General features: G+C 48.1%; 1 protein-coding gene across 3 annotated transcripts in view; it reads left to right on the forward strand.

Moving 5' to 3' along the window:
* The window catches only part of FLVCR2 (FLVCR choline and putative heme transporter 2), a 55,047-nt gene that overhangs the window by 3,844 nt on the left and 24,897 nt on the right, over positions 1-26,306 (forward strand). For all 3 annotated transcript variants that reach the window (XM_001491139.5, XM_023628144.2, XM_070250221.1), the window contains exon 2: positions 25,129-25,270. In XM_001491139.5, coding sequence (XP_001491189.2) covers positions 25,129-25,270 — 142 coding nt within the window. The remainder of the gene's footprint in view (positions 1-25,128; positions 25,271-26,306) is intronic.

Below are 26,306 nucleotides of genomic sequence, written 5' to 3' on the forward strand. Positions count from 1 at the left end.
CTGGCACCTGTCTTCTGTTCTGAAGTTCCCAGCATCAGCATTGGCTCCCCACCGCTGTGCTGTAAACTGCTAAAGAGCTCAGTCTGTCTCTGAGCCTAGCTCCACAAGAAGGAGGGGCTCCAGTCTCTGGGAAGAAGAAACCAGCGAGGCCTGAGCTGGGGTGAGAGAGGGAAGGGGTGTCTGAGACTGCAGCCCAGGCTGTTCCCTTTCTGTGGTCCGCTCTGACCAGTTGCACAGGTGGTAACAGCCTGGCAGTTTGTAGCAACACTTGTTCCACTGTTTCAAGGGAATATGATCTGTGTGGAGTTTTGAGTGATGTGGACACATTGTGACTGTGCAAGGGTTGGAGGAGGGCTTTGTGTTGGAGTCTGGTGATGGCTTCATGGCACAGGGTGAGCGAGATGCGGGAGCTGGAAGAGAGCCTGAAGTCAGCTCCAGCCCCGATGCGGAGCCCACAGCACTGACACTTCCTCAAGGACTCTTGGGCAGCTCGTAGTCCCGCAAAACCCAGAACCAGAGTAGGAGTGAATCTGTTTGCTTTTCGAGGTAAAGAAAATACAGTGACCTTACGGAATCAGTTCTGTAGAAGCCACAGCTGGCTGGGTTGTTGAATTAGTGCTGTCCAATAGAAAGAAAACGCAAGCCACTACTGCAAGCCACGTCCATAACTAAATTTTCTAGTAGCCACAATAAAAATAGGTAAAATATAAATTTTTTCAGAAGTGGGGGCCAGCCCAGTGGTACAGTGGTTAAGTTTGCATGGTTAAGTTCGCACGTTCCGCTTCAGCAGACCAGGGTTCACCAGTTCAGATCCCGGGTGCGGACCTGGCACCGCTCAGTAAGCCGTGCTGTGGCAGGCATCCCACATATAAAAAGTAGAGGAAGATGGGCACAGATGTTAGCTCAGGGCCAGTCTTCCTCAGCAAAAAGAGGAGGATTGGCAGCAGATGTTAGCTAAGGGTTAATCCTCAAAAAAAAAAAAAAAAAAAGTAAAAAGAACAGGTCAAAATTAGTTTTAGTACTGTATTTTATTTAACCCAATATATCCAAAATATTATTTTAACAAGTAATCTATATAATAAAATTACTAATGAAATATTTATATTCTTTTTCATACTGATTTGGAAATTGGCATGTATTTTGCACTAACAGATAAGCCACATTTCCCAGCAAGGATGGGATGTGTGCAATAGCCAGGTAGGACAGCACAGGGCTAGAGCAACGATGCTATTTGTAGAGGAGGAAAAAGTTTTCCTTGACCCTCTTAGGGTGCCTGAGTGGGTCTAAAAATAGAAGTGACAAAATCAGACTAACAGGAAAAAATCATCCAGATTTCCATAACGTAGGTAGGACATGACATGGGAGCTTTACTGTTTCTTCGTGAGGTAGTGAAGGAACAGTTAGACCTGTGTACTTTTGTGCTGGGTTTGATGAGGAGTGGACAGTCGTGAGGGATGTGACTAGGTAAGGAGTACGAGGTAAATGTAACTGGGGGGACTGCACAAGGCCTGTTTGGGGGGATCCCTTTGTCTTCAGAGATAAGGATGCTCCCTTCCTCTGAGTGTAGGGAGGGCGCCTCTCACAGGAGGGTTTTGAGGCCTGTTTCAGGGAAGAAGGGCCAGCCCGCGAGAGGAGGACAGAGGCATCTTCCTGCTTCTGCCGTTTTCTCAGCCTCCTCCAGCTTCGAACATTCATCATGCCAAGGTGTCGTATTTTGGGGAGCGTGTCCTGAACCCTATCATATTTTGAACAGTTGGAAATCAGAGTCTAGCAGATAAAGATGGGCTCTAGGAAACCGAGGCCAGCCTGGAGGAGGCTGTGTTTGCTGGACCAGCTGATCATATGGCATCACTCAGAGAGGCTGACTCAGGACCAGGGTTGTAAGGTGGGCCGTCAGCCTAGTCTTCTTGCAGAATCATGGTCACTTGGGTCTGTTAAAACGCAGGCTTATCATTCGGGATCTTCTAGTGTCAGAGGCCTTTCAAGGTTGGGGTGAAGTTTGGGGAGGTGAAGGCAGACTCTTGTTCTCTTCCTTTGTTGTTGTTGTTGCTCAAGGCACACAAAGTGCCTGCCCTCACGGCTGCCCACTCTCTGGCTTCCCCTCTTGCGTTAGAAGAGAGGAGCGGACAGGACTTGGAGAGCAGAATGGAGCTGGTGGGGACCGAAATGAGATGGGGTGGGGACGGGAACACAGCCTCCCATGCTCATGGGGGCCGGCCAGGTCATATACATGGGGCAGAGTAGAAGTGACACTAGAGTTTGGTGGGGTCACAGCAAAAGTGAGAACACGTGTCTCACTGAAGGACAGCAGTGGCTTCAGCTCCTGCCAGCCGTTGACACACAGAGTGTGACCCAGTATGGTCAGTCCCCCCCTTTTTTTAAAAGAGAAACCAGAATTCCAGATTTTTATGTGAAATCTGTTTTCTTTTTATTGTGATAAAATAAATGTAACATAATTTTATCATTGTAACCCTTTTTAAGTGTACAATTCAATGACATCAAAAACGTCCACAATGTTGTGTGTTACCACTGTCTATATCCAAACTTTAGTTCATCCCCAACAACTCTGTACTCGTTAAACAATGACTCCTCCCTTACCCCCGTCAGCCACTCATAATCTCTGTTCTACTTTCTGTCTTTACAAATTTGCCTGTTGCATAAACCTCACATAAGTGGAGTCATACAGTATTTGTGTTTCTGTGTCTGGCTTGTGAAATCTGTTTTTTAAATGCTGATAACTAATTCAAAAGTTGTATTATTATTATTCTTATACTCTGTTTTGAAACTGTGGGTCAGATAAACTGCCCGTTTGAGACTTCTGGGGAGGGTAACCCTAAACCCAGTCCCGTTCTGCTCTCTGCTTCCTCGGAAAGCCCTCACCAGAGATGCAGGCAGTAGAAACGAGCTCAGAGGCTGGCGACTCTGGGGAGGAAACTAGACCAGTGCTCCCCAAAAATGGTCATTCACCTCACCTATGGGGCTAGGTAAAAATACAGATGTCTGGGCCCCCACGTGGACTTCCTGAACTGGACTTTCTAGGGGAGGGGCCCAGGCTCCTGTATTTTCAACCAGGCTTCCAGCTGAGGCTCGTGGTCAGCACTTCTTGACGCCATCTGGAGAGAGGACCAGCACGCTGTGGGAAGGCATCCTCCTGCTTGGAGCCATGTTCTTGTCACAGCTGATTTATTATGTGTTTGCTGTGTGCTGAGTCCACTGTCCGGGGGAAGCCATTGGGAGCTGAGCTAGTCACTCCTCAGATTGAGGGGAGAAGCAAGGCTGGGGGTGGGGTTCATGATTCTGATTCACTTAAGGTTCTGAAAATATACTCGAAGTCCTGGGGTGGGGGTGGCGGGTTGGGGACAGTGGAAGGCCCTCATGGAACGTGAGGCGGAAGCATTTCAGGTGCTCCTCATCCTCCTGTTTCTGTGACACTCAGCTCCATGCACTGGACGAGGCTGGGATGGCCTGGCTGGATTTCTCTCTTGGCTTTGTGGCCTCACCCGACATCGTCGCAGTTGCCCGCCAAGTCCACAGCATCACGTCTGCGTCTTCAGTTTAGTGGTCCTCCTCCCTCCCCATTCCTAACCAGCCTGTCCCTTGTTCCCTCCCAGCCTTGTCTCTGCTCTGACCAGTCTGGCTCCTTAGTTATCTCCTTGAAGATACACTGCTTAGGGAATAAGTCTTAGGCCGTGGAGAGTGACATCAGCAAGATGGTGGACCAGGAAGCTCCAGACCCTCACCCCCGCAGAAACATGAAACAAACTAGAACCTGGCTACAATGCCTTCCTTCTTAGAGCCATGGCAATCCGTCAGAGATCTGTGGCAACCAAGCAGATGCCCAACCCGGAAAAAGCCGCATTCAGAATGTTAGGGATTTCACGGCCTTCATCCCCACCCTTGCCTTCCTCCTCCTCCCTGCCGGGCCTCCCAATGCCTTGTTCCCTCTGCAAACCACAGAGAGCAGAGCAGACCTGATTTGCACCATTTTAACCCAATTGTATTTCTAAACACGGACAATGAACAATCCAGAAAAAAAATGAAGAAAACACTTCTATTTACAGTGGCATCAAAAAAAGAAAAAAAGACTTAGGAATAAATTTAACCAAAGAGGTGAAAGACTTGTACACTGAAAACTACAAAGTGTTGGGGCTGTCCTGGTGGTGCAGCTGTTAAGTTCACACGTTCTGCTTTGGTGGCCTGGGGTTCACAGGTTCGGGTCCCAGGTGGGGACCTTTGCACCACTCTCAAGCCATGCTGTGGGAGGTGTCCCACATAAAAAGTACAGGAATATGGGCACGGATATTAGCTCAGGGCCAGTCTTCCTCAGCAAAAAGAGGATTGGCGGCAGATATTAGCTCAGGACCACCTTCCTCGAAAAAGCTACATGGTGTTACTGAAAGAAATTTAAAAAGTCATAAATGAATGGAAAAACATCGTGTGCTCATGGATTGGAAGACTCAGTATTGTTAAGATGTCAATACTACACAAAGCAACCTACAGATTCAATGCAGTCTTTATCAAAATCCCAATGAGGTTTTTTTTGCAGAAGTAGAAAAATGCATCTAAAATTCATGTGGAAGTGCAAGGGACACTGAGTAGCCAAAACAATCCTGGAAAAGAACAACAGAGTTGGAGGTCTCACACTTCTTGATTTCAAAACTGCTAACAAAGCTGCAGTATCCCGACAGTGTGGTATTGGCATCAGACAAACACAGACCAATGAACTAGAGTCCAGAAAGAAACCCTCAGCTGTGTGGTCAAATGATTTTCAACAAGGGTACCAAGAATATTCAATAGGAAAAGGATAGCCTTAAAAAAAAAAGAAGACTTTATTTCTTAGAGCAGTTTTAGGGTCACAGCAGAAGGGGAAGGTACAGAGATTTTTCATATACTCCCTGCCCAGTTATCAACATCCCCCGCCGGAGTGGTACATTTGTTGCAACTGATGAACCTGCATTGACACATCATTGTCACCTGTCTTTTCAACAAATGGTGCTCGGAACACTATAAAACTCATACAAGAAAACAGGGAAAAGGCTTCATGACACTGGATTTGGCAATGATGACATTGATTTCTTGGATATGATACTAAAAGCATGGGGAAAAAAAGAAAAAATAGGTAAATTAGGCTATGTCAAATTTAAAAACTTTTGTGCTTCAGAAGGCGCTATCAATAGAGTGAAAAGGCAACCCTCAGAATGGGAGAAAATATTTGCAAATCATACATCTGATAAGGGGTTAATATCCAGAATATATAAAGAACTCCTACAGCTCAAGAACAAAAACAAACAACCCAATTTAAAAATGAGCTAAGGACTTGAATAGACATGTCTCCAAAAAAGATATATAAGTGGCCAATAAGCACATGATTAGATACTCAACATTAGGGGAAATGCAAATCAAAACCACAATGAAATACCACTTCACACCTATTAGGATGACTATTAGAAAAGAACATAAGAGGGGCCGCCTCCGTGGCCGAGTGGTTAAGTTTGCGTGCTCCGCTGCGGTGGCCTGGGGTTTGGATCCTGGGCATGGACATGGCACTGCTCATCAGGCCACGTTGAGACGGCATCCCACATCCCACAACTAGAAGGACATACAACTAAGATATACAACTGTGTACAGGGGGGGTTTGGGGAGATAAAGCAGAAAAAAAAAAAAAAAAGAAAAGAACTTAAGAAAATAAGTGTTAGGGGGCTGGCCCCATGGCCGAGTGGTTAAATTCATGCACTCTGCTGCAGGCGGCCCAGTGTTTCGACGGTTCAAATCCCGGGCGCGGACATGGCACCGCCCATTGAGCCCCGCTGAGGTGGCATCCCACATGCCACAACTAGAAGGACCCACAACGAAGAATATACAACTATGTACCAGGGGGCTTTGGGGAGAAAAAGGAAAAAAAATAAAATCTTTAAAAAAAAAAAGAAAAGAAGTGTTGGCAAGAACATGGAGAAGCTGGAACCCTGTACACTGCTGATGGGAATGAAAATGGTGGAGTCATGTGGAAGACAGTACGGTAGTTCCTCAAAAAATTAAAAATAGAATTACCATATGATCCAGCAGTTCTACTTCTGGGTGTATACCCAAAAGATGTGAAAGCAGGAACTTGAACAGATATTTGTATGCCCTTCTTTTTTTGTTTGTTTTTAAATATTCGCGCCTGAGCTAACATCTGTTGCCAATCTTTTTTTTTCCTCCTTCTTCTTCTCCCCAAAGCCCACCAGTACATGGTTGTATATTCTAGTTGTAGGTCTTTCTGGCTCTGTTATGTGGGACGCCACCTCAGCATGGCCTGATGACCAGTTTCATGTCCGCACCTGGGATCCAAACCGGCGAAACCCTGGGCCACCGAAGGAGAACATGTGAACTTAACCACTCAGCCATGGGGCCGGCCCCTGGACGCCCTTGTTCATAGCAACATTATTCACAATAGCCAAAAGGTGGAAGCAACCCAAGTGTCCATGTACGGATGAATGGATAAACAAAATGTGATACATATAGATACGATGGAATATTACTTAGCTTTAGAAAGGAAATTTGGACACATGTGCCACATGGATGAAGCTTGAGGATATTTTGCTAAGTGAAATAAGCTAGTCACAAAAGGACAAATACTGTTTAATTGCACTTACGTGATGTCTTGCAGTGTCTTTTTTCCTGACATCAACCTGTACTCCAATTCTCCAACACCAAGTGGGTGTCCTCCAAGTCAATTCAATTCTAACACGAACTTCTTGGGGTTAGTGCAGACCCCACAGGTTAAGGGCTCAGTTCCACAGGACTGCCTCCACTTCAGATGCCATTTCCAGATCCTGGGTGCCCCCCCATGCTTCTGACTGACTATAAACTGGGAGTTTCCACAACCCTGCTCAGGTTCTGTAATTTCTAGAATGGCTCATAGAACGCAGGTGAACATTTTACTTACGTTTCCTGGTTTGTTACAAAGGATCCACCTCAGGACCAGCCAAATGGAAGAGATGCCAGGGGGAGGTGTGGGGGAGGGGCAGAGCTTCCATGTCCTCTCTGGGGACACCACCCTCCCAGCACTTTGATGTGATGTGTTCACCACCCTGAAAGCTCACTGGATTTCCTTGTTGAAGAGTGTTTATAGAGCTCAATGTCCAGCTCCCCTCTCCTGCTCAGAGGTGGGGGAAGGGGGGGTTGGGAGTTCCCAAATTCTGATGACTCCGTAGGTCTTCTGGTGACCAACCACAAGATGAGGCTGTCAAGGGCCCCTGGTCACTCTAGGTCACCTGATTAGCATAAACTGGAAAGGGGCCCCTTATGAATAACAAAAGACTCTACTATCACTCAGGAAATTCCAGGAACGGGGACGAAGACCAAACATATTTTTATTATAGCACAGGTGCCGATAGTAGTCAAATTCATGGAGGCAGAAAGTCGCATGGTGGCTGCCATGGGGGAGGGAATGGGGAGTTATTGTTTAAGGGTTACTGAGTTTCATTTGAGGAAGATGAAGAAAGTTCTGGAGATGGGTGGAGGTGATGGTTGCACAATAATGTGAATGTCCTTAATGCCACTGAACTGTACAGTTAAAAATGATTAAGGTGGTAAATGGTTAAAATGGGAAATTTTAAGCTGTGTGTCTTTTACCACAACCACCAGAAAGAAGCTACAGCGCTTGTGAGGTGTTCTCTGCTGGCTGGGCACCTGCTCACCTCCTGCCTTCCTGTCATCAGCCTGTGCTTGGAGGAATGCATTCCCTGCCCTCTCTGTGCTTGCTGAGTTTACTGGGATCCTGGCCCTGGTTTTCTGGTGGTTTGCGTTTCCCCCTCTTCCTTATCTCTTCTCCTGTCCTCTTCCCCTCCTCCTCCACCTCCTCTTCCGACTCAATGGGAAATGTTGCGGGACTGGAACCTTGGCTAAGACATCTCTCCTATGGCTCAGGGCTCTGGGCGTAACAGGTGCTTACAAATGAATGGACAAATTAATAAGCAGGCTTCCATGTCCTGAAAGGAGTTAGTGACCAGTCAGTTAACTGAGAGCTCAGGTGGTTGGAGGAAGGCATTGTCAGGCCTGGATTGTCTTCCCAATGTGACTCAGTCTTGTTCCTTCAATGGAAAGAGCTGTAAGTCCTTACTGTGTGCCTTGAACTGTGCCAGACCCAGGGTGGTTGAGGACACTCTCTTTAGCTCTGCTGGGTGCCCTTGGACAAGTCCTTTAAGTTTTCTAAGTTTTGGCGTCTTCTTTCATAAGATGGAGATAATATTGGCTACTGCAAAAGGTGGAGGGTTGGATTAAAAGAGACAATAAGTGGAGGGCACTAATCTAGCAGAGTTTACCAGATAAGAAGTGCAAAATGAAGAACAGATGCTGTCAGTACTATCCTCCATAAAGGTGGTTGCTCCTGTCTTCCGGAGGGGTGGTGGCTCCTGACATAGAAGGAGAGGCCAGTACTTCAGTGCGCATACTACCCATGTGGCAGTCTTAAGGATATGTGTGCACAGGGCATTAAGGGGTCACAGCCTGTGTGAGGACATTACCCCAGTGTGAGCGCAGTGGGGAGAAGCAGGACAGCTTCCCTGAGGACGCGATGTTAATAGCAGTTCTTTGTAAGCTAGGTGACCGGGAGTTGGGGGTCCCTGTGAGATTCTGGGCCAACCCCCAACCCGCACATGGGACTTTAGTCTCACAAACCTAAGACTCTGCTGAAGGAAGTGGGGCTCCCAGCTTATCAGGTGGACACAGCTGTTTTCCACGGCCTGGTTCTTGATCTTTTTCCAGCAGTGCTGTTCACAGGATGCCCTTCCCTGGACTTCAACTTGCCTCTATCCTCAACATCAAACAGCCCCGTGCGGATTGCAGGATGAGGGTTGGAGCCTCATCAGGGATGGTGAAGAACCATCGGGTTACAGTCAAAGCTGGTGTTCCCTCTTTCTTTCTTCTCTGTCTCCTGACTTCTCTCCAGCATCATTCCTAATTTTAACGGATGGAGCATCTCCCTTCTCTTGTTTCTGCAGGACTAAGGGCCCGTTACTTTGCTGGGCCATTCAGAGGGGGGAGGGCATCCTGCAGGCTCAGGTGGCCCTCCCAGACTCTTCTGCTTTCTGACCTCATCACAGGCATTTTTCCTTTTCTGTGCTGTGTAAAAACTCTAGCTCACCCCTCAGCGCCTACAGTTCAAGAGGAGGCCTTGCCCAGCGTGAGGGCAGGTAGCAGCGGCACCTGCAGTGTTTGCAGAAGGGCGAGATGGGAGGCAGGCCCGGGTTCCGCTTGCTTACCAACTTCTCACGATTGGACGGTGTGTCTCAGAAGCTCGTGATGGAGCAGGGTTGGCTTTGTCCCCCATCCGATTCCTTCTCTGGAGAGGAGGTGAACACAGCCCCTTTCAGTTCCAGGAGACCCCCTTTGATGGAACAACCCTGCTGGATTCAGAAGGGAGGGGCACAGAAACAGGAGCAAAATTAGTTTTTTATTTTTTCTTTTTCCCCTTCTCCTCTCCCCTTGAAATTGCTGATTTCTGCCCAGAACTCCTGTGTCAGCATGGCTGGGTCTCCTTTGGTGGCTCTGCAGGCAGCCATCTGTGCACAGGCTGTTTGCTGTGTCCGTGTACTCTGAGAAATGTAGGACGTGAGCGGCCCTGGGTCCTTATGTTAAAGCAGAGCCCATTCCAATGGGCTGTTTGTTTGGGGTGGTGGCTGCCATGTGAGCAATCCTCGCCTGCTCAGACCTTTGTCCTGGGTTTCCTGTTTGGTGCTGGACCTGTTGGTGGAGCCCTCAGTGAGCTCACTCAGAGGACCACTTCTTCTCTGCCCAGGAACTAAATAGGAGCACACACCTGTCTGGCACCATCCCTGCCTAGGATGCACGGGGAAGCCAACAGCTGAGCACTATCTCTTGATTTCGTTCCTTGGCGCAGCTGAGATCAATTGTCTTTAAGTGTGGTCCATAAACCCCAACACTAGAACCACCGGAGTGTTTGTTAACAATGCAGAATCCTGGGCACTGGGCAGACCCCAGGAATTAGCCTCTGTGGGTGGCGCTCAGGAGTCTGTGTTTTTGATTCTGTGCCAGAGAATCTCATGTTCACTGAAGTTGAGAAGTCCTGCTGTGGAAGCCATGGAACCACAATCTAGCTCTGCTGGCAGCTGTTTGGGGCCTCCAGCAGGGCACCTGCCCTCCTAGGCATCAGCTTCATTATCCGTAACAAGGAAGCCTGCCTCACAGCATTGCCGCCAAAGTGAAATGAGGGGGTGTGTATGTGAAATTCCTGGATCCAGATAAGCCATCTTGGACATACTGAATGCACATCTATCTTCTCCCTCCCCATCAAACCCAGGTTCTGCAACATTCTTTCTGATATCTCTGGATTCCAGCTCCTTTCTTTCATCTTAGCTGCTGTCCCTGGAATTTTTGCTGATGGGTCTTCCTCCCCAGTGTGTCACGTTTTGGGAACTGAAGGAGACCCACCTCTCCACTCTCTCTGCTGATGAGTTTGGTTGGGACCAGTGTCACCACCTTCTAGACAAAAGTCAGCCCCTGCACGACCTGTTCATGGAACAGAGGCCATGCCTGGCACTCAGCCAGAACCGAGAACATTTGGATGGAAAGAGGCATGACTGGTGTGCTGGTTTTTCTCTCTCTTTTTTTTTTTTTCCAGGAAGATTAGCCCTGAGCTAACTACTGCCAGTCTTCCTCTTTTTGCTGAGGAAGACTGGCCCTGAGCTAACATCCATGCCCATCTTCCTCTACTTTATACGTGGGACGCCTGCCACAGCATGGTGTGCCAAGTGGCGCCATGTCTGCACCCAGCGAACCCAGGGCTGCCGAAGCGGAGTGTGCGAACTTAACCTCTGTGCCACCAGACGGGCCCCTGGTGTGCTGGTTTTACGCTTTACCTTTGGGGTGTTAGCTTCTCATTTCAGAAGGAAGATTCTGGATTATTTTCTGTGATCGCCATTCAGTAACGTCAGCCATGGCCTCAGGAGGATGGGCCTGTGGTGGGGGAAGAATGCAGCTTGACCCAACCCTCTTTCTAATCCTCCTTACCTTTTATGTGTAACAGGGCCCCCTGAGAAAATCTCTTCCACCTGCACCCTCGATTCCTGAAGCTTCTGAAGGCTGTGCTCAGGGGAGCAGCAGGTGGGAAAGCCCCACTCTGGGCTGGCTGAGCTGGGGGCGGGCCTGGGGAGATCAGGGCTCCCTGGTTCTCAGAGCCACTTCCTCTCCTCTGGCCCCTCACCAGCCCCCTCTGTCCCGAGTGTCACTGTCCCTGTCACCAACAGACATTCTTGGCCTCTGGCCGGCTGTGTGGCCTTGGGACAGGCGTCTCCACAGCCTCTTGCTCTGTTTGTGGAGTAAGGACTGGCCTCCTTGCTAGTGTTTGTTCCCTCAGGGCTATTGTCAGGGGAAGGGAAGTTCTCTTCTCAGGGCTCAGATCACTGGCTGGAAGTTTGTTTAGGGACTTAAGGAGACATTGACATTCTCTCTTCTCATTAGACCGCTTTCTGACTCACTGTCCAGAAAGAACTTTGATAAGAGGTGCAGAGTGAACATGTCTCCATTCTATGATGACCCAAGCGCATTCCTCGTTGCATGACAAACCCCGTAGCAAATGATCCCTTCAGAGCCTGGATCATCTTGAGTCTCAGACCATGTCTTCCTGGCATATGTAGCTGCTTGGTGCCTTGTGGCTCAGCAAGGATCTGTGGGGGGAGAGCGGGGCTGCGAATGGGAACAGCGGAAGTCCTGATGTCTACCTCACCGATGGCTAACTCGTGACTTCAGCAAGCAGCTTAGACTCCGTTATGGAATGGAGAGAACAACGTGCCCCTCGTGGGGTGTGTTGCCGCGTCTGCACTTTGGTCATTCTGCTGTTCACCTCACTGGGTGGTTTGGAGGCTCCGATTTTGTGCTGGTTGTGCAAGTGCAATGGAAACTGTGAAATATTATGCCAATGTGGGCTTTTAAGTGTCCTTAAAAAAAAAAGATTCTGGAGTTGCTCCATCACACTTGGAGAATGAAAGGGTTTTCTTGTCCACAAATCATGTCTTATCTATCCTGTGAAGTGCAACCTTGGATAAGGGCCGCGCCCTCCATTTATGGGGTTTGGCATTCTTGCCTCTAGCATCAGCTTTGTTTCAGAAGAAGCTCTGGTTATTCTGGCTGCAGGAGCCTCTCCCAGAGCTTCTGGATTCCAAAGCATCCCTGCCGATCTGATCCTTTTGAGTGAACCGTGTTGCAGCTCCAGGAGTCCTGCAGAGCATTCTGATTCCTTTTGATTCCAAGAAGGGCCTTTTATCAAGGGTTGGCACGAAGCAGCTTTCCAATCTATATGTGCCTAGGATGGCTCTTCTCTTCAATGTAGGAAAATGGTGGTGGTGGCGCAGCTCAGACGGATTTGGTCCCCACCATCAGGACATAGGGCCCAGGAGTGAGAAGTTTTCTCCTGAGAGCCTGGAGGTCCCGGCCTTACCACATTTTTCTCCCAGGGCCCTTATAGTTAGCAAGTGGCAGTGATCAGTGGTCACGAATGGGGACTGGTGGGGTAGGACAGTCCTTGTGAAGATGTTGCATCTTCTCTCTCTAGAGTTCTTCTCTCGCTCCTTAGGGAAGAGGGTAGCCCATTATCTGCCCCAGGAATGGCTAGCCCTGTATTCTCATGCTACTCCACAAAACTCCATGACCTTTACTAGGGTGTCCCCACCCTGGACCAGATCGCGGTCCCTTGCAGATAACCCACACAGGCCCTGGGTCATTCAGTCTTTGTCTCTCTTTGAATTCTACTTGTCCTGGATGGCATCCTCCAGCCAGCCTCCCTGTGTCTCCCCAGTGGACAGCAGGTAGTGTGACAGATGAGAGCCAGTGAATGAGGGCTCTCCTCCCATGGGCCTGTCCCTGTCACCAAGTACAACCTTGGATTAGTGGCCACACCCTCCATTTAAAGGGCTCAGCACCTTGACCTTTACAGTCAGATCTTGAGAGCTACTTTTGGTTTTTAGAGACAATGCACCACCGCCTTCATTTATTTATTGAGCAAATATTTACTGAGTGTCTGTTCAGTGCCGAGCAACATTCTGAGCTCTGAGGCTGCAGCAGTGAGTGGGAAAGCAAAGGTCCCCGAGTTCCCCTTTAAGGGAAGAGAGAGTAGGCTGTAAGGGCGTCATTGAGGGAGGGATGATGCTGGAAATGTCAGGCCACGTAGGAGGGGCGCTGGCTTCAGAGCAGGCTATTGGCAGATGTTCTCCTGTAAGTAGGCCCCTGAGTAACTCGCTAAATCTCAGGGCCGGATCTGGTGGTGCTGCTGTCTTGGGGTGGTGTTACATATGGGTGACTAATAGTTTTCCTGGTACAAGGTTTAGATTTCTTTTTCTTTCCAGATTTCTCTCTGGGATCATGAGGTAGGGTTAGTTAACTTGTGAAGTTGGCTTTTTAGGAAAAAACCACAGGGGGCTCACGCTGTCTGTTTCTGGAGACACACCCTGAAATAAGAGGAAGTGGGTCTGGCTCATGGCAGCCCTTTAAGCAACAACTCTTCCAGGGCCTGCCCGTGAGTAACCCCCAGGGTCTGAGTTTCAACTCTGAAAATGGCAATGAGAGGGCTGTCACTAAGCGAGCCCAACCAGACTGAGAAGAAAACTTGGGAGGATTAGAAATATTTATTGTCACAAGAAGTACTTTTGGGAATGACAGCGTGTGACATCGCAGACAAAGGAGACAATTCTTCTGCTTTGGGCTGTTTTACGACCTGCTGTCAAAGGCAGGGAGTGGTACAGTTGAGCACAGGACAGTATGGTCCATCTGTTGGCTGCTGCGTGCTGGTGTCTGGGACAGAATTGGTGGGAAGTACCCAAGCATTTGAGCGGAGCTTTGCATGTTGGCTATTTCAAATGTGAAAAGCTTGGAGAAAGTCAGCTCTGCATTCTGTGCCTTGGCTGTCCTGTTGGTTCAAAAGATTCCGTCTCGTTTTTCCTCTTTCCCAGCTGAGTCCCTGGGGAAGTTCTATGAGCCTATGGTCGTTGGCGGCCAGCACCCTCAGACGGAGGGACGTTTGAGTGGTGAAGCCGGCATGACACGGGCTCTCGGTGAAAGGGGAGGCAGAAGAGGCTTCACGTCTGCCCTCATGTGGACCTGCACTGACCCTTGCAGATGTCACCATGAGGACAATTTCAAGAGGAAGACCAACCCTTAAAAGGAGGGGTGTGTGTACCAGGAGCCTCCTGAGTTGATGACTGAAAGCGGACACAACTGTGAGGCTCAGCTGAAAATATAAAGCCCTTTGTCAGCATCTTTTTTTTTTTTTAATCAAAAAATTTCCCTGTAGAACTCAGACCCCTCCCCTAAACTTAGCATCTTCTCTATTTACAGCCTAGGGTTCCCCTGCTCTTCAGCCACCTTGCACTCCCCAAAGATGAGGAGGAAACCCAGCACCAAGGCTGTAGGTCAAGATCAAGGTATATTAGATGTCTATAAGCTTGGTGGTGTGAGCTCCTTGTCTCCTCTACCCTTTGGTGTGGTGCTTAGTATCAGTAGGGGCTCAATAAATTTGTGTGTAGATTTGAGGGTGAGAAGTTGATCAGTGTACTTCCAGTGGCCTCCATATCTGATCTTGGGGCACCCCAAATTTGAGGTCTTCCCTGTGTCATTCCACCTTGCCTCTGCTTACTTTTGGTGGTAAACTCTTGGAATACAGCAAACTGCTACTGTGCCCAACTTGTTTGCTGTAGAGGAAACTGGAAATACTTGTTAGGTTTGAGCTGCACAATTGTAGAAGTCATCTCTTTCATCAGAAGATACTTCCTGAACACCGTCTCTGTTGTCGGCATATTGCGGGGCGTGGTGTGGGGAGGGGTCACACAAGGAAATGTTAGTCAATGTCCTGGTCCTCAAGGTGCTAACAGTCTAGTTGGGGAGACAACACCCAATGTGGAAAACACCCGAAACTAAGCATTACCTAAGAACAAGAAATCCCATGGGGCGTAAGTACGTCGTGAACAAAACAGGCTATGGCTGGAGACACCTCTCGCCGTTGCTTCATCCAACAGCTAGACATACAGGGAGGCACTTGAATTACAGAGTGGAGCATGTAAGACTGGAGGGGTGGTCAGCTCTTTGAGGGCGGTGACGTCTGTGGCTTTCACCCTGTTCATCAAGGGATTTGGAGTCAGATAGCCATGGGTTTGAATCTCAGATCTACCATTAGAATCTGGGTGACCTTGGGCAAAGTACTGATGTTCTCTCATCTGTAAAAACCAAACCAGAGGTAGTGATGCCCACTTAGGGGGTTGTTATGAGGGATTAAATGAAATAACGTGGAAAATCTTTTATCACACTGCCTAGCCCATAGTGGGTGTTCATTATGTGTTAGATTCCTTCCTTCTGGTTTGGGTAACAGAAGACCTGAGGGTTTAGCCTAATGGTTAAGAGTACAGACTCTAGGTCAGATGGTCTGAGCTTGAAGTCCAGCCTTATCACTTACTATTAGAGGACCTTGGGCAAGCTACTTAAATGCCAGTTTCCTCAGTTTTAAAATAGGGATTAAAAGAGTGTGTGTATATTTATCTACGGTGCTTAGGCTGGTGCCTGTGGCCTGGTAAGCACAATGGGTCACCTGTTCTTACTATTCTTATCTTCTCTAGGAATCACGATTGCAGGCTATCCTCATTTCGGTCGCTGCTGCTTCCTGCCATACCCTAACCTATTTTCCCCCCAAGGTTGAGGAAATCCAAGAATGTCAGGGTAGTATCAGCCACCAGCATAATCACAGATTTGAGGACAAACTCTGTGAGTGGGGAGGCAGCTCTAAGGAAGTCTGGAGTTGACCAGCTGTGACCCTGCTTCCTAACTTCTTAGAGACCTAAGCTTAGCCTCTTAAATCCATAAACCTCTTTCATGAGTGATTTTCCCCCAAATCAATGAGATTGTTTTTTGTTCCTGAAGGTGTGCTACCTCATTAATCTTGAGTTGGCCGTTTCAAAAGAGCCAAGGGCTTGGATTTGGGGATTTCAAAACTACAGTCATATGAGCAGGTTTTGCGTGCGCATTATTACTTACCATGGTATTTTCCTGGAAGCTGCCTGGCGTTCCAAGGTGGCTGGGAGCTCGTTCTCATGGTTAAACCGTTGTTCATCGTCAGTGTGTCAGTGCCCTAGCAGCCACCTCGTTCTCTTTGCTTCTAACTGGAGCATCCACAGACTCAGTCCCAGGCCCCGACTCTGAGCCTCCTCCGCGGGTCCAAAGGTGGCTTTGCTGCAGACTGCCTTCAGTGTAACCTAGTCCATGACATTTGGGACCCTGGAGCCCCTGTTTGTGCATTACTATTCCCAGATTATTCACTTGCAGGTGTAAACAGATGTCTAAGTGACTCACCAAGGAGAGAGAGAGGTATTTACAGGACGAGAACTGGGCGTTGGAGTGTGCAGACATGCCTCAGCAGCACCATCTCTGTGGTGTTGAAATGCCCACACAGTGCACACTGGGGCCGGGCAGTGAGTGTTGAAGTCACTTCTGAGTCTTGTACATAGTTCCCCACATGGACGTGGGGACAAAACTTTAGTGGTGGCCTCCCTCCTGGTGGCCATGCTGTCCATGCCTGAGACTCCCGTGTCAAGCCACACAGCCCAGGAATGTGTGGGCATGTTTTTCTATGGAATGTAAATTAGGCATACCACATTTCTAGCATATTTTAGTGCTCATAAATTCTGTATGGACTTAAATGACCCTTAATATAGTAACATTTTCTTACATTTGTGTAGCTTGAATTTGCCTCGTCTCTGTGGTACTCTGTGAACCTTAGCTTCTGATTAATCGTTGGACTGTAATCCCATTGCTAGTGTACCCAGAGATGTGTAGATACACCATGTACCTAGCCGCGCATCATGTAAAGACACCCTTGTGGGGGTGGCCTCCTGCTCCTAAGGGTTGATGGGCTTTAAGTGTCAAGTATTTAAGTGGGCTTTAAAGGACCCTCAATGACGCTTTTTAAATAGCAGACTTTCTGTGAGAACCTTGTCTGGGTTTAAGTTCCCACCCACGTCTTTCCCTGGGTCTGGGCTCAGGGCTGCTGCAGAAGGGAACTAATGTTTTCCTGACGGTCTGGTTAACTGCAGCCCATTCATTCGACAGCCATTTATGGAGTAAGCCCCTGTTCTGGTTCCCAGGCTCCAGACTAGTGTCAGAGGAATGGCTGAACACCAAAGGGTTAGAGAAGTTTGGGGCAAGCAGATCTCACTAGCTTGGATAACCGAGGAAGACTCAGTGAAGGAACTGACGCTGAGACGGGCTCTGAAGGACTGAGAGGGAAACCTTTCCAAGCAAGGCGACTGCTCGGATCAAGGTGGAGGCCAGAGGTGGAAAGGTTGGAATCGTGACTCGTCCAATCTGGCTGGAGAACCAGGGACCTGGAGGGAAGTGGGTGGAGACAGACTGGAAACTAGGTGAAGAAAGCCAAGAGCAGCAGGCTGAGGGGTTTGGACTTCCGTGCTCCCTCTGGGAGGGCCGACTCCTTGAAGGTCTTGAGCGGGGGCTTTGTGGGCAGTGCAGCTCCGAGGAACGTGCCCCTGAATACGCTGTGCAGGGTGACAGAGAGAAACCCGGGTCGCTTGAAGGAGACGGGGCACATTCAAAGTGGGCTTCCGGGGAGGCCTGGGAGGGTCTGGGACGGAGAGGACGCGAGAGGGCAGAGTCGGAGGTGACAGAGAGCTGAGAAAGAGCAGAGAGAAGGGGCAGGAGCCGGGGAAGGAAGAGGACGAGAACTGGGGCGGGGGGTTTGCCTGACTGCCATAAAGAAACCAAGCGCGTCCTGTGAGTCCCAGCAGCCTCTCCGCTCCTGCCGGGCGCCATCGCTGGGTGAGGGTGTGCGGGCTGGAAGAGCCAAGCTTGCACGTCGGCGTGAGTGCCTCGTCGGTGTAGAGCATCCTGCTGAGCAGTCCCTTCAAGTGAGCTCATTTAGTCCTCAGAACAACCCCGCGAGCTCGATAGTTTGACTAGGTGATATCATCTTCCTTTTCTGGGTTAGGAAGCGGGCACTAAGAGGTGAATTAACTTGCCAAGGTCAGACTGCTAGTAACTGGTAGCGCTGGGATTTGAACTCAGATCTCTCCGACTCCAGAGCCTGAGCCCTTGACCACTGTATTCCAGTGAGGATGTCTCCAAGGAAGGTTGGGATGGAAAGAAGGAAAGGTGAGGGGTTCATTTCAAAGTGAACAACAGGGGCCGGCCAGGTGGCGCAGCGGTTAAGTGTGCACTTCCGCTTCTCTGCGGCCTGACATTCTCCGGTTTGGATTTCAGGTGCGGAAATGGCACCACTTGGCACGCCATGCTGCGGTAGGCATCCCACATATAAAGTAGAGGAAGATGGGTATGGATGTCAGCTCAGGGCCAGCTTTCCTCAGCAAAAAGAGGAGGACTGCCAGTAGTTAGCTCAGGGCTAATCTTCCTCAAAAAAATACACCCCCAAAAACAAAAATAAACCACAAAGTGAACAACAGGGGTGTGACCTCCGGGTGTGAGCTCCTCAAGGAGCAAGGTAAGCCCCATAGGTCACAAGGAGACCCAGTTTGAAGTGAGGGTTCAAGCCCAGGGGCTCTGCTGAGGGGAAAGCTGCTGACCCAATAAGGGGACATTTTTGACCCTCAGTGCCAGGGAGCCAGCTCCTGGGAGCCCTGAAATTCTGGAGAACAGTGGTTCTGGGGGTCTCGGAGCCGATATAATGCGTGTTGTGTTGTGTGATGGGTTAGGGGTGGCATCTTATCCCAGAGGCAGCCCGGTGGTTTTCTGGTTTTATTCTTGCTCTGCCAAACGCGTGAGCCAGAATGACAGGTGGTGCATTACACAGAGCAAGGCTTCTCCTGTCACCCAGGCCCTCGGGCTGCACAGGAGTGTTTGTAATTGTGTCATTTGTTCTGGAAGTGCCCATGGCTGCTAGCTTGCAGCAGTGTTTAGCTATCACCCTGGAGTTTGTGGAAAGAGCAGAAATGAGAGAAAATGAAAATCGAGTATCCCAGGCTGCCTCTCATTCCTCACATTTTTGTTAAACACCTGCCTTTGGGGTGAAGTGGGCGGTGCTGATTGGCACACAGGCTCTGGATTCAGAACCGCTGTGTGTGAAACTGAGCTCTGCTACTGTATGTCTGTCGCCTTGGTCAGGTCACTTCACCTTTCTGCACCTCAGCTGCATCATCTGTGAAATTGGGACAATGTTTACCCTTCTTTCTGGGGTTGTTGTGAGGATTGAGATACCCCGTGGAAAGTGCCACACAATTCACCGATTGGTGTTATGTCCTAGGCTCCAGAGATAAATGTGAGTCCTGCCCTCATGGAGCTTATAGTCTGGTTGGGGAGACAGATGTTAATTGAATAATCCTACAAACATAAAACTACCTCTGTGAGGGGACCTGACCTGGGTTGAGGGACTGGAGAAAGCTTCCCTGAGGAAGTGTGACTTGAGCTCAGGCCTGAAGGATGTCTGCGTTTACTAGGTGACACGGAGCAGGGAGGGCACTGCAGTCTGGTGCAAAACTGAGAGGAGCTGGTGCAAGATCCCTGTAGTCTTCTGGCGCGAGGGCGCTTGGGACATTTGAAAGACAGAAAGGAGGTCAGTGTGGCCAGGTCTCAGGGAGCAAATAGTCGACCAGGGGCAGACGACCCCACGAGCAGAACTTTGTGGGTGTGTTTAGGATTTTTCCCGCTCATTTCTAAGAAGGGGAAGTCACTGCAGGGTTTTAAGCATCTTAAGGACATGATCTGATCACATTTTCCAAATATCCCTTACTGCAGCGAGGAGAATGGCTGGGAGCACAGCCACATGGAAGCCGTTAGGGGGCCCATGCCATAATTTTTGTGAGGCCAGTGTCTCCCAGAATCCCTTGATGGGTGATAAGGATTGCCTGCGTATGAAAACAGGTACTCAGGACCAACTCCAGACCTGAGGGATCACAGTGCAGTTCGGGCTGGTGAAATACTGCTATGGGCTATGTAGAAATGAAGAGACCCTAACTCTCCTTTAAAAGCAATTTTTAAAAAGTAAGTTTCTGAAGGCCAGCCCTGGTAGTCCAGTGGTTAAGATTCGGTGTTCTCACCGCCATGGTCCGGGTTTGGTTCTTGGTCAGGGAAGCACACCACCTGTCTGTCACTTGTCATACTGTGGTGGCTGTGTGTTGGTGTGATGCTGAAAGCTATGCCACTGGTATTTCAAACTCCAGCAGAGTTACCCCTGGTGGACAGGTTTCAGTGGAGCTTCCAGGCTAAGACAGACTAAGAAGAAGAAACTGGCCACCCACTCCTGAAAAAGTTGGCCCTGAAAACCCTACGAATAGCAGCAGAGCATTTTCTGATAGAGCGCCAGAAGGTGAGAGGATGGTGCAAAAGACCGGGCAGGGTTCCACTCTGCTGTCCACAGGGTCCCTAGGAGTCAAAATCCACTCAGCGGCACCAATGACAGCAGCAAATTCCTCAAGAGCTAAGACTCTGACTTGGTTTGAGTGTGGTATCGTGTGTTTTGCTGGTGACTTTGTATTTTGTTGAGGATGATAAAACTAGAACCTACGCTGAGACATAAGCCAAGTCAAAAGCAGTTAGCAGTGATTTTTAATCATCCACCTTCATGGCCTGGGGCTCTGTTTTCTGCGAGCCCAGGAAGGTGCTGGCCCCACCCTCCCATGGCAGCACTCTCCCATCTCTTGGAATTAATCCTGTACTGACGTGGACTGCAGGTCTCTGAGTTTACCCAAGTGATGTCCTATTGAGTGCTTGCCAGAACTCACATGGGTGAAAATATATGCTTGTGTTGACCAACATCACGCCAACATTTGATGGGAGGAGGGAGGTGAGCTCGGGTTCTGGAGTCAGACTGAACAGGTTTAGGGGGTCAGCTCTTCTGCTAGCTGCCTGTGTGACCTTGGGCAGGGTGCTGACCATCAGTTTTTCTCATTTTTGTCTTTGTTGTAAGCTTCTTGGATTAAATGAAAAAGATAAATTATATTAGATACCAGGTGTACAGTAGATGCTCAAGAAACGGTCGGCTATCCTACCCTCTCCCTACACTCCCCCATACACATATTTTTCCTTACCACTTCACAGTGGTTTCTACAATGTGGTTTGTAGAAAGAACATGAACCCTATTGGCAGACCTGCGTGATATGGCCAGCTTTGTGTAGACAAGATTTCCCACCAACGTTCATCTGTCCATCTGTCTAGCCAGCCAACATGACTGAGCGCCTACTAAGGGACAGACTTAGGAACTAGGATCTGGGGTACAACTGTACACTCTCAGTGAGCACGGCTCTCAAGAAGCAGGAAAAAAATGAGTCTTGAAAAAACAAAAGAGGCAGCAGTTTCCAGTCTAATCCCTATGTTTTGGTTTTCCACATTGGGCATGAAAGTATCTCCGTGGCAAATTTTCTCCTGGAGATAGATCACTATGAGACAGCATTGCTACCTGACTGGGGTTACCTCAGGCCTCTACAGCTAGGTGCTTAGCCCTGCTGGTGGAGAAGGCTTCAGTGCTGGACTTGAGGTGGAATGAAACGCACTCAGGCTTAGTGTGTAGCTGGAGAATGGAGTTCAGCCGCTGCGGGGTCAGGTGTGTAGTGTAGCACCAGCTGGGAGGATTTATTTCTCGGGGCAGAAGATTCCTGGGAATTAGGTTATCCAACATCAGGGTCCTTTGGGAATGAAAGAATGACACAGCCTGGGGTGATGTCCCATATCTTCCCACATTCTTGCCAAAGGGACCCTGGGGATTCTATTTAACTTCTAGATCTCCAATTCTGAAGTGCTTAGGCTAAGGCCAGGTGTGACCTGCAGTGGGCCTGTCTTCCCAGCTATGAGGGTTGTGTTTGTCCCTCTGTCTATGGCTGGTTTTTACCCTCAAAGGTTTTGTTTTGTTTTTTTTTTTTTTTGAGGAAGATTAGCCCTGACCTAAATGCTGCCAATCCTCCTCTTTTTGCTGAGGAAGACTGACCCTGAGCTAACATCCATGCCCATCTTCCTCTACTTTCTATGTGGGACGCCTGCCACAGCATGGCTTTTGCCAAGTGGTGCCATGTCTGCACCTGGGATCTGAACTGGCGGAGCCTGGGCCGCCGAGAAGCAGAACGTGCGAAGTTAACTGCTGCGCCACTGGCCTGGCCCCAACCCTCAAAGTCTTGGAGATCAGCAGTTAAGATGCTGGACTCAACTCTGACAAATCAGTGTGATTGAGGATCAGATAAAGATCCGAGGACGTGAAGTATCTCTTCTCTTCTGGAGAAGCCTGCTCGCCTGGGCCTTTCTCAAGGCCCTTGGTCCTGGAGGCCACCACCAGGCCCAGTGGAGGAGGCACTGGCTTGAGAAGCCAGGGGGTATGTTTATTCACCTCAGCTCTGCGTGACCTCAACAAGTCACTTAACCTCTAGAGTTTAGCCTCACTTAGCCTCCGTTTGTCCCACTGATAATTAGTTGTATTAGAGGATGACAAAGGAACTTTCAAACTATAATATTCTATAATTTCGACCCACAAGTATCCCCATTTGTGTTATCTTTTGTATCTTCATTTTAAATGCCCCCTGCGCCCCTAGAATATAAAGCTCCTTGAAGGCAGGCACCTTGCCATGTGCATCTTGGTGCCTCCTAAACATCTAGCAGAACACTTTCCACACAGCAGATGCTTTAAAGATCGGTTTGATTTGTCGATTATATACTGGCATACACTGGAAGAACCCTATACTGAGCCTATTGATGATGACTTTTGTGAATATTCCAGAGCTGAGGACCACTAGTGACCATCCTGAGTGGGTGTAATTGAGAGGCTGGAAAACCAGTGTAGACAGTCAACAGATTGGCAGCTGCTGAATGGTGTTGTGTGTCTGGTATTTTCCCATAAGCATCGTTGCTGTAGACATCTTTGCTGCAAGCACTTTTGCCACGTAACTAATTGGTCATAGGACAGTTTTGCTGTAAGAGATAAAAATCACAAAAAATAAAAGAGGGACATAATGAAACATGAAAAAGGAATAATAAAATTAATGACTTTATTTCAAAATACAAAATATTTGAATACATTTAAAATGTGTATAGATTCATGGCAATACTGTGCAAATAACTGACTTTATTTTGTGGGTTGGGCCTAAGCACTTGTCTTCAAAGTCCTTCGTTCATAGTAGTCTACATTTTTTTTTTGCTTGTTGATTCATCTCCTTGTTTGGCATCCAGCACACTTTTTATTTTTCACTAAAACGTGCTCCTTCGTTAAGAGAGGTATCAGTTTCCATGAGATGCATATTTGTAACTGAGCTTTGAATTGCATTGTGAAAAGCTGTCTACACTGTTATTTGTTCTTGGCATATTGTCACATGTCTTTTGATAAATGTCCCAAAGTTATACTGGAAATGTGGAGCTAAGATTTATATAATATAACATGGCAATACTGTGTCCATGAAGAAATGAAACTAAACTATCAAACAATTAAAACCAAACTCTCAATCAGGTATGTTATCTTTTACAGCAAAATTTCGTTATGAACAATTAGATATGCCACAAAAATGCTTGCGGCAGGATGCCTAAAGTGGAAGTACCTAGAACCTGCGTGCAGTGTGGTGTGGAAGCATATTGCTTCTCTACCTGCAGCTCCTTTCAAATACAATAAAGGAAAAGGGGCGCCTTAAGACAGAAGACCTCCTCGTCTTCCTTTACTCTTAGAATCTGAGGCTTGCCTGAGTTAGGCTATTTTCCAGTTTCTGCCTTGGTGTGACGTGTGGCAGAAGGGCTTCTGGGAGTCGTATGACAGCTTGTCACTACTGAGTCATGGCATCTCTGACCTCGGAAACACCCACCTCACGTTATCTGTCAGGTCCTTGGAGTTTGAACTTCCACGCAGATATGAGATGTTTTAATTTGTTGGTGCGTGCTCATGTGTGTGTGTGTGTGTGTGTGTTTATAGCCAGTTTGCATGTGTCCATGTCCTGTGTGTATAAATGTATGCAGTTGCGTGTGACTTCACACTACAGATGCTTTATAAATCACTAAGTTCTTTACACAGTGAACTTAGGCTGTCATGTTTGTAAATGTGGTAAGAACTGAGGCTTCCGTCTCTTACTGAATGTAAGTTCTTGTGGTTGTAGGTGTAGAACTTTTCCCTCAGCTGGTCTCTCAGCTCCAGGGTAACAGATTCAGTGAAATGAAGCATTTAAGTGGGGGCTGGCCTGGTGGCGCAGCTGTTAAGTTCGCACGTTCCGCTTCTTGGCGGCCCGAGGTTCGCAGGTTCGGATGCCGGGTGTGGACATAGCACCGCTTGGCAAGCCATGCTGTGGTAGGCGTCCCACATATAAAGTAGAGGAAGATGGGCACGGATGTTAGCTCAGGGTCAGTCTTCCTCAGCGAAAAGAGGAGCATTGGCAGTAGTTAGCTCAGGGCTAATCTGCCTCAAAAAAACCAAAAAAAGAATTTAAGTGGTATGAAAAAAAAGTCAAGATTGTTTTACTCTACCATAGAGATGGAAATATATAGGAACCATTGTTCATTAGTTTACAGCTACTGAAGAGCCAGTCTGCATTGAGAACGTCAACTATAATTGTTTTCAATAGCTATTGATAAGTGAGGGTGGTCAGAGGTGTGTGAGTTTGGTTGTCAATCAAAAGAGAGATCTTGTGGGGCCGGCTTCGTGGCTAAGTAGTTAAGTTCGTGTGCTCTGCTTCAGTGGCCCAGGGTTTGCTGGTTCAGATCCTGGGTGTGGACCTAGCATTCCTCATTAAGCCATGGTGTGGCGGCATCCCACATAGAGGAACTAGAATGACCTACAACTGGGATGTACAGCTGTGGACTGGAGCTTTGGGGAGGGGGAAAAAAAAAGAGGCAGATTGGCAACAGATGTTACCTCAGGGCTAACCTCCTCACCAAAACAAAGAGAGAGAGAGAGAGATCTGTCTGGTGTCTTGAGGGGTTTTTAAAAATTATTTTATGGGGTCATAATACTTTATAACATTGTGAAATTTCAGTTGTACGTTATTATTTGTCGGTCACCATTTTTATGTGCCCCTTTGCCCTTGGGAGGGGTTTTTAAGGGGGTTCCTATTTGGGTTTTCAGAAGCACTGGAAGTTAGGGATGATGTTTCTTATTAGGAGTCTCTTTAAGTTTGTGCTGTCATCTCTTGGCCATTGGTAACTGTGATTGATTGTCTCTGTCTTCTATAGCTTGGAATTGCGATTGGGTTCTTGGTCCCTCCTATTTTGGTACCCAACATCCAAGACCGGGACAAGCTTGCCTACCACATCAGCATCATGTTCTACATAATAGGAGGTGTAGCCACTCTGCTTTTCATCCTGGTCATCATTGGTAAGGCCTTAAGTAGACTGATGGGAGGCTGGGAGGCAAGGAGGTTCTGCTGACTTGGGTGGGGACCTTGTGAACACGGCCCTGGAATACCATGGACATTGATAGAAACGGGAGGAATGTTTTTGCCTGAGCAGGTGGTACCGATACAGTGCTAGCTGATCCTGTACTTTGTTAGTGGCTCAGTCAAGGTTTAGTTGTAATTAACCAGTTCCCCATATGACCTCACCAGAATTAATGTGTGGACTGCTGATCCCCTTGATGAAGCCCCGGTGAGCACTTATGATGTCACAGGCCCCGTGCTGAGCATGCCTGATCTCATTCAATCCTCAGCACCCTGTGAGTGAAGTACCATTGTCACTCCCATGTAACAAACAGGAAAGGGAGGCTTACGGCCAGTTAATACATTATCCAAGGTTAGAGAGCTAGTAAGTGGCGGAGATTGGATTCAAGCCTAAATTTGTGAAACTCCAGACTCTAAATATCTGAAACAAAACAAAACAGAATTGACCCCAACACTAATTCTCTCATAGAATCACCTGAGAATAACTGGTACACATTTTTTTAATAAATTTTTAAAAAATTATGAGAGTAATATATCCTCATTATGGAAAAATCTAGAAAATACAAAAAAGAAGACCCATTAATTTAGCCTTGTACCAGTTAATCCCAAACACGAACCTCAGATAACTACTGTTAATTTTATATGCATGTACATTTAATCATTGAGATACTTGGTGAATTTTATCTTCTTTCACCATCTGAGTGGTATTACATGGGCTCTGATAAATTCAGAAACAGCATAGTAGAGGTTTTCATTTTCAGTTACTCACTCGTCTTTAAAGCTTAACCGCCTTTCTTCCTAACATTTGAAATTTCGACCTCACGTGTTAAAGGTGTTGGTCCTTCCTGCCGGCCTCACCTCCAGAGTCAGTTTTACAATCTGTACCTCACTCCACTGTTTTCACTGTGTCCTTCCTTCCCCAGCGTCCAAGCTGAGGAAGGGCTGTCTGATGGCCCCAGAGGCTGGCAGATATCT

Source organism: Equus caballus, chromosome 24 (assembly GCF_041296265.1).
Source record: "Equus caballus isolate H_3958 breed thoroughbred chromosome 24, TB-T2T, whole genome shotgun sequence".
NCBI lineage: Eukaryota > Metazoa > Chordata > Mammalia > Perissodactyla > Equidae > Equus > Equus caballus.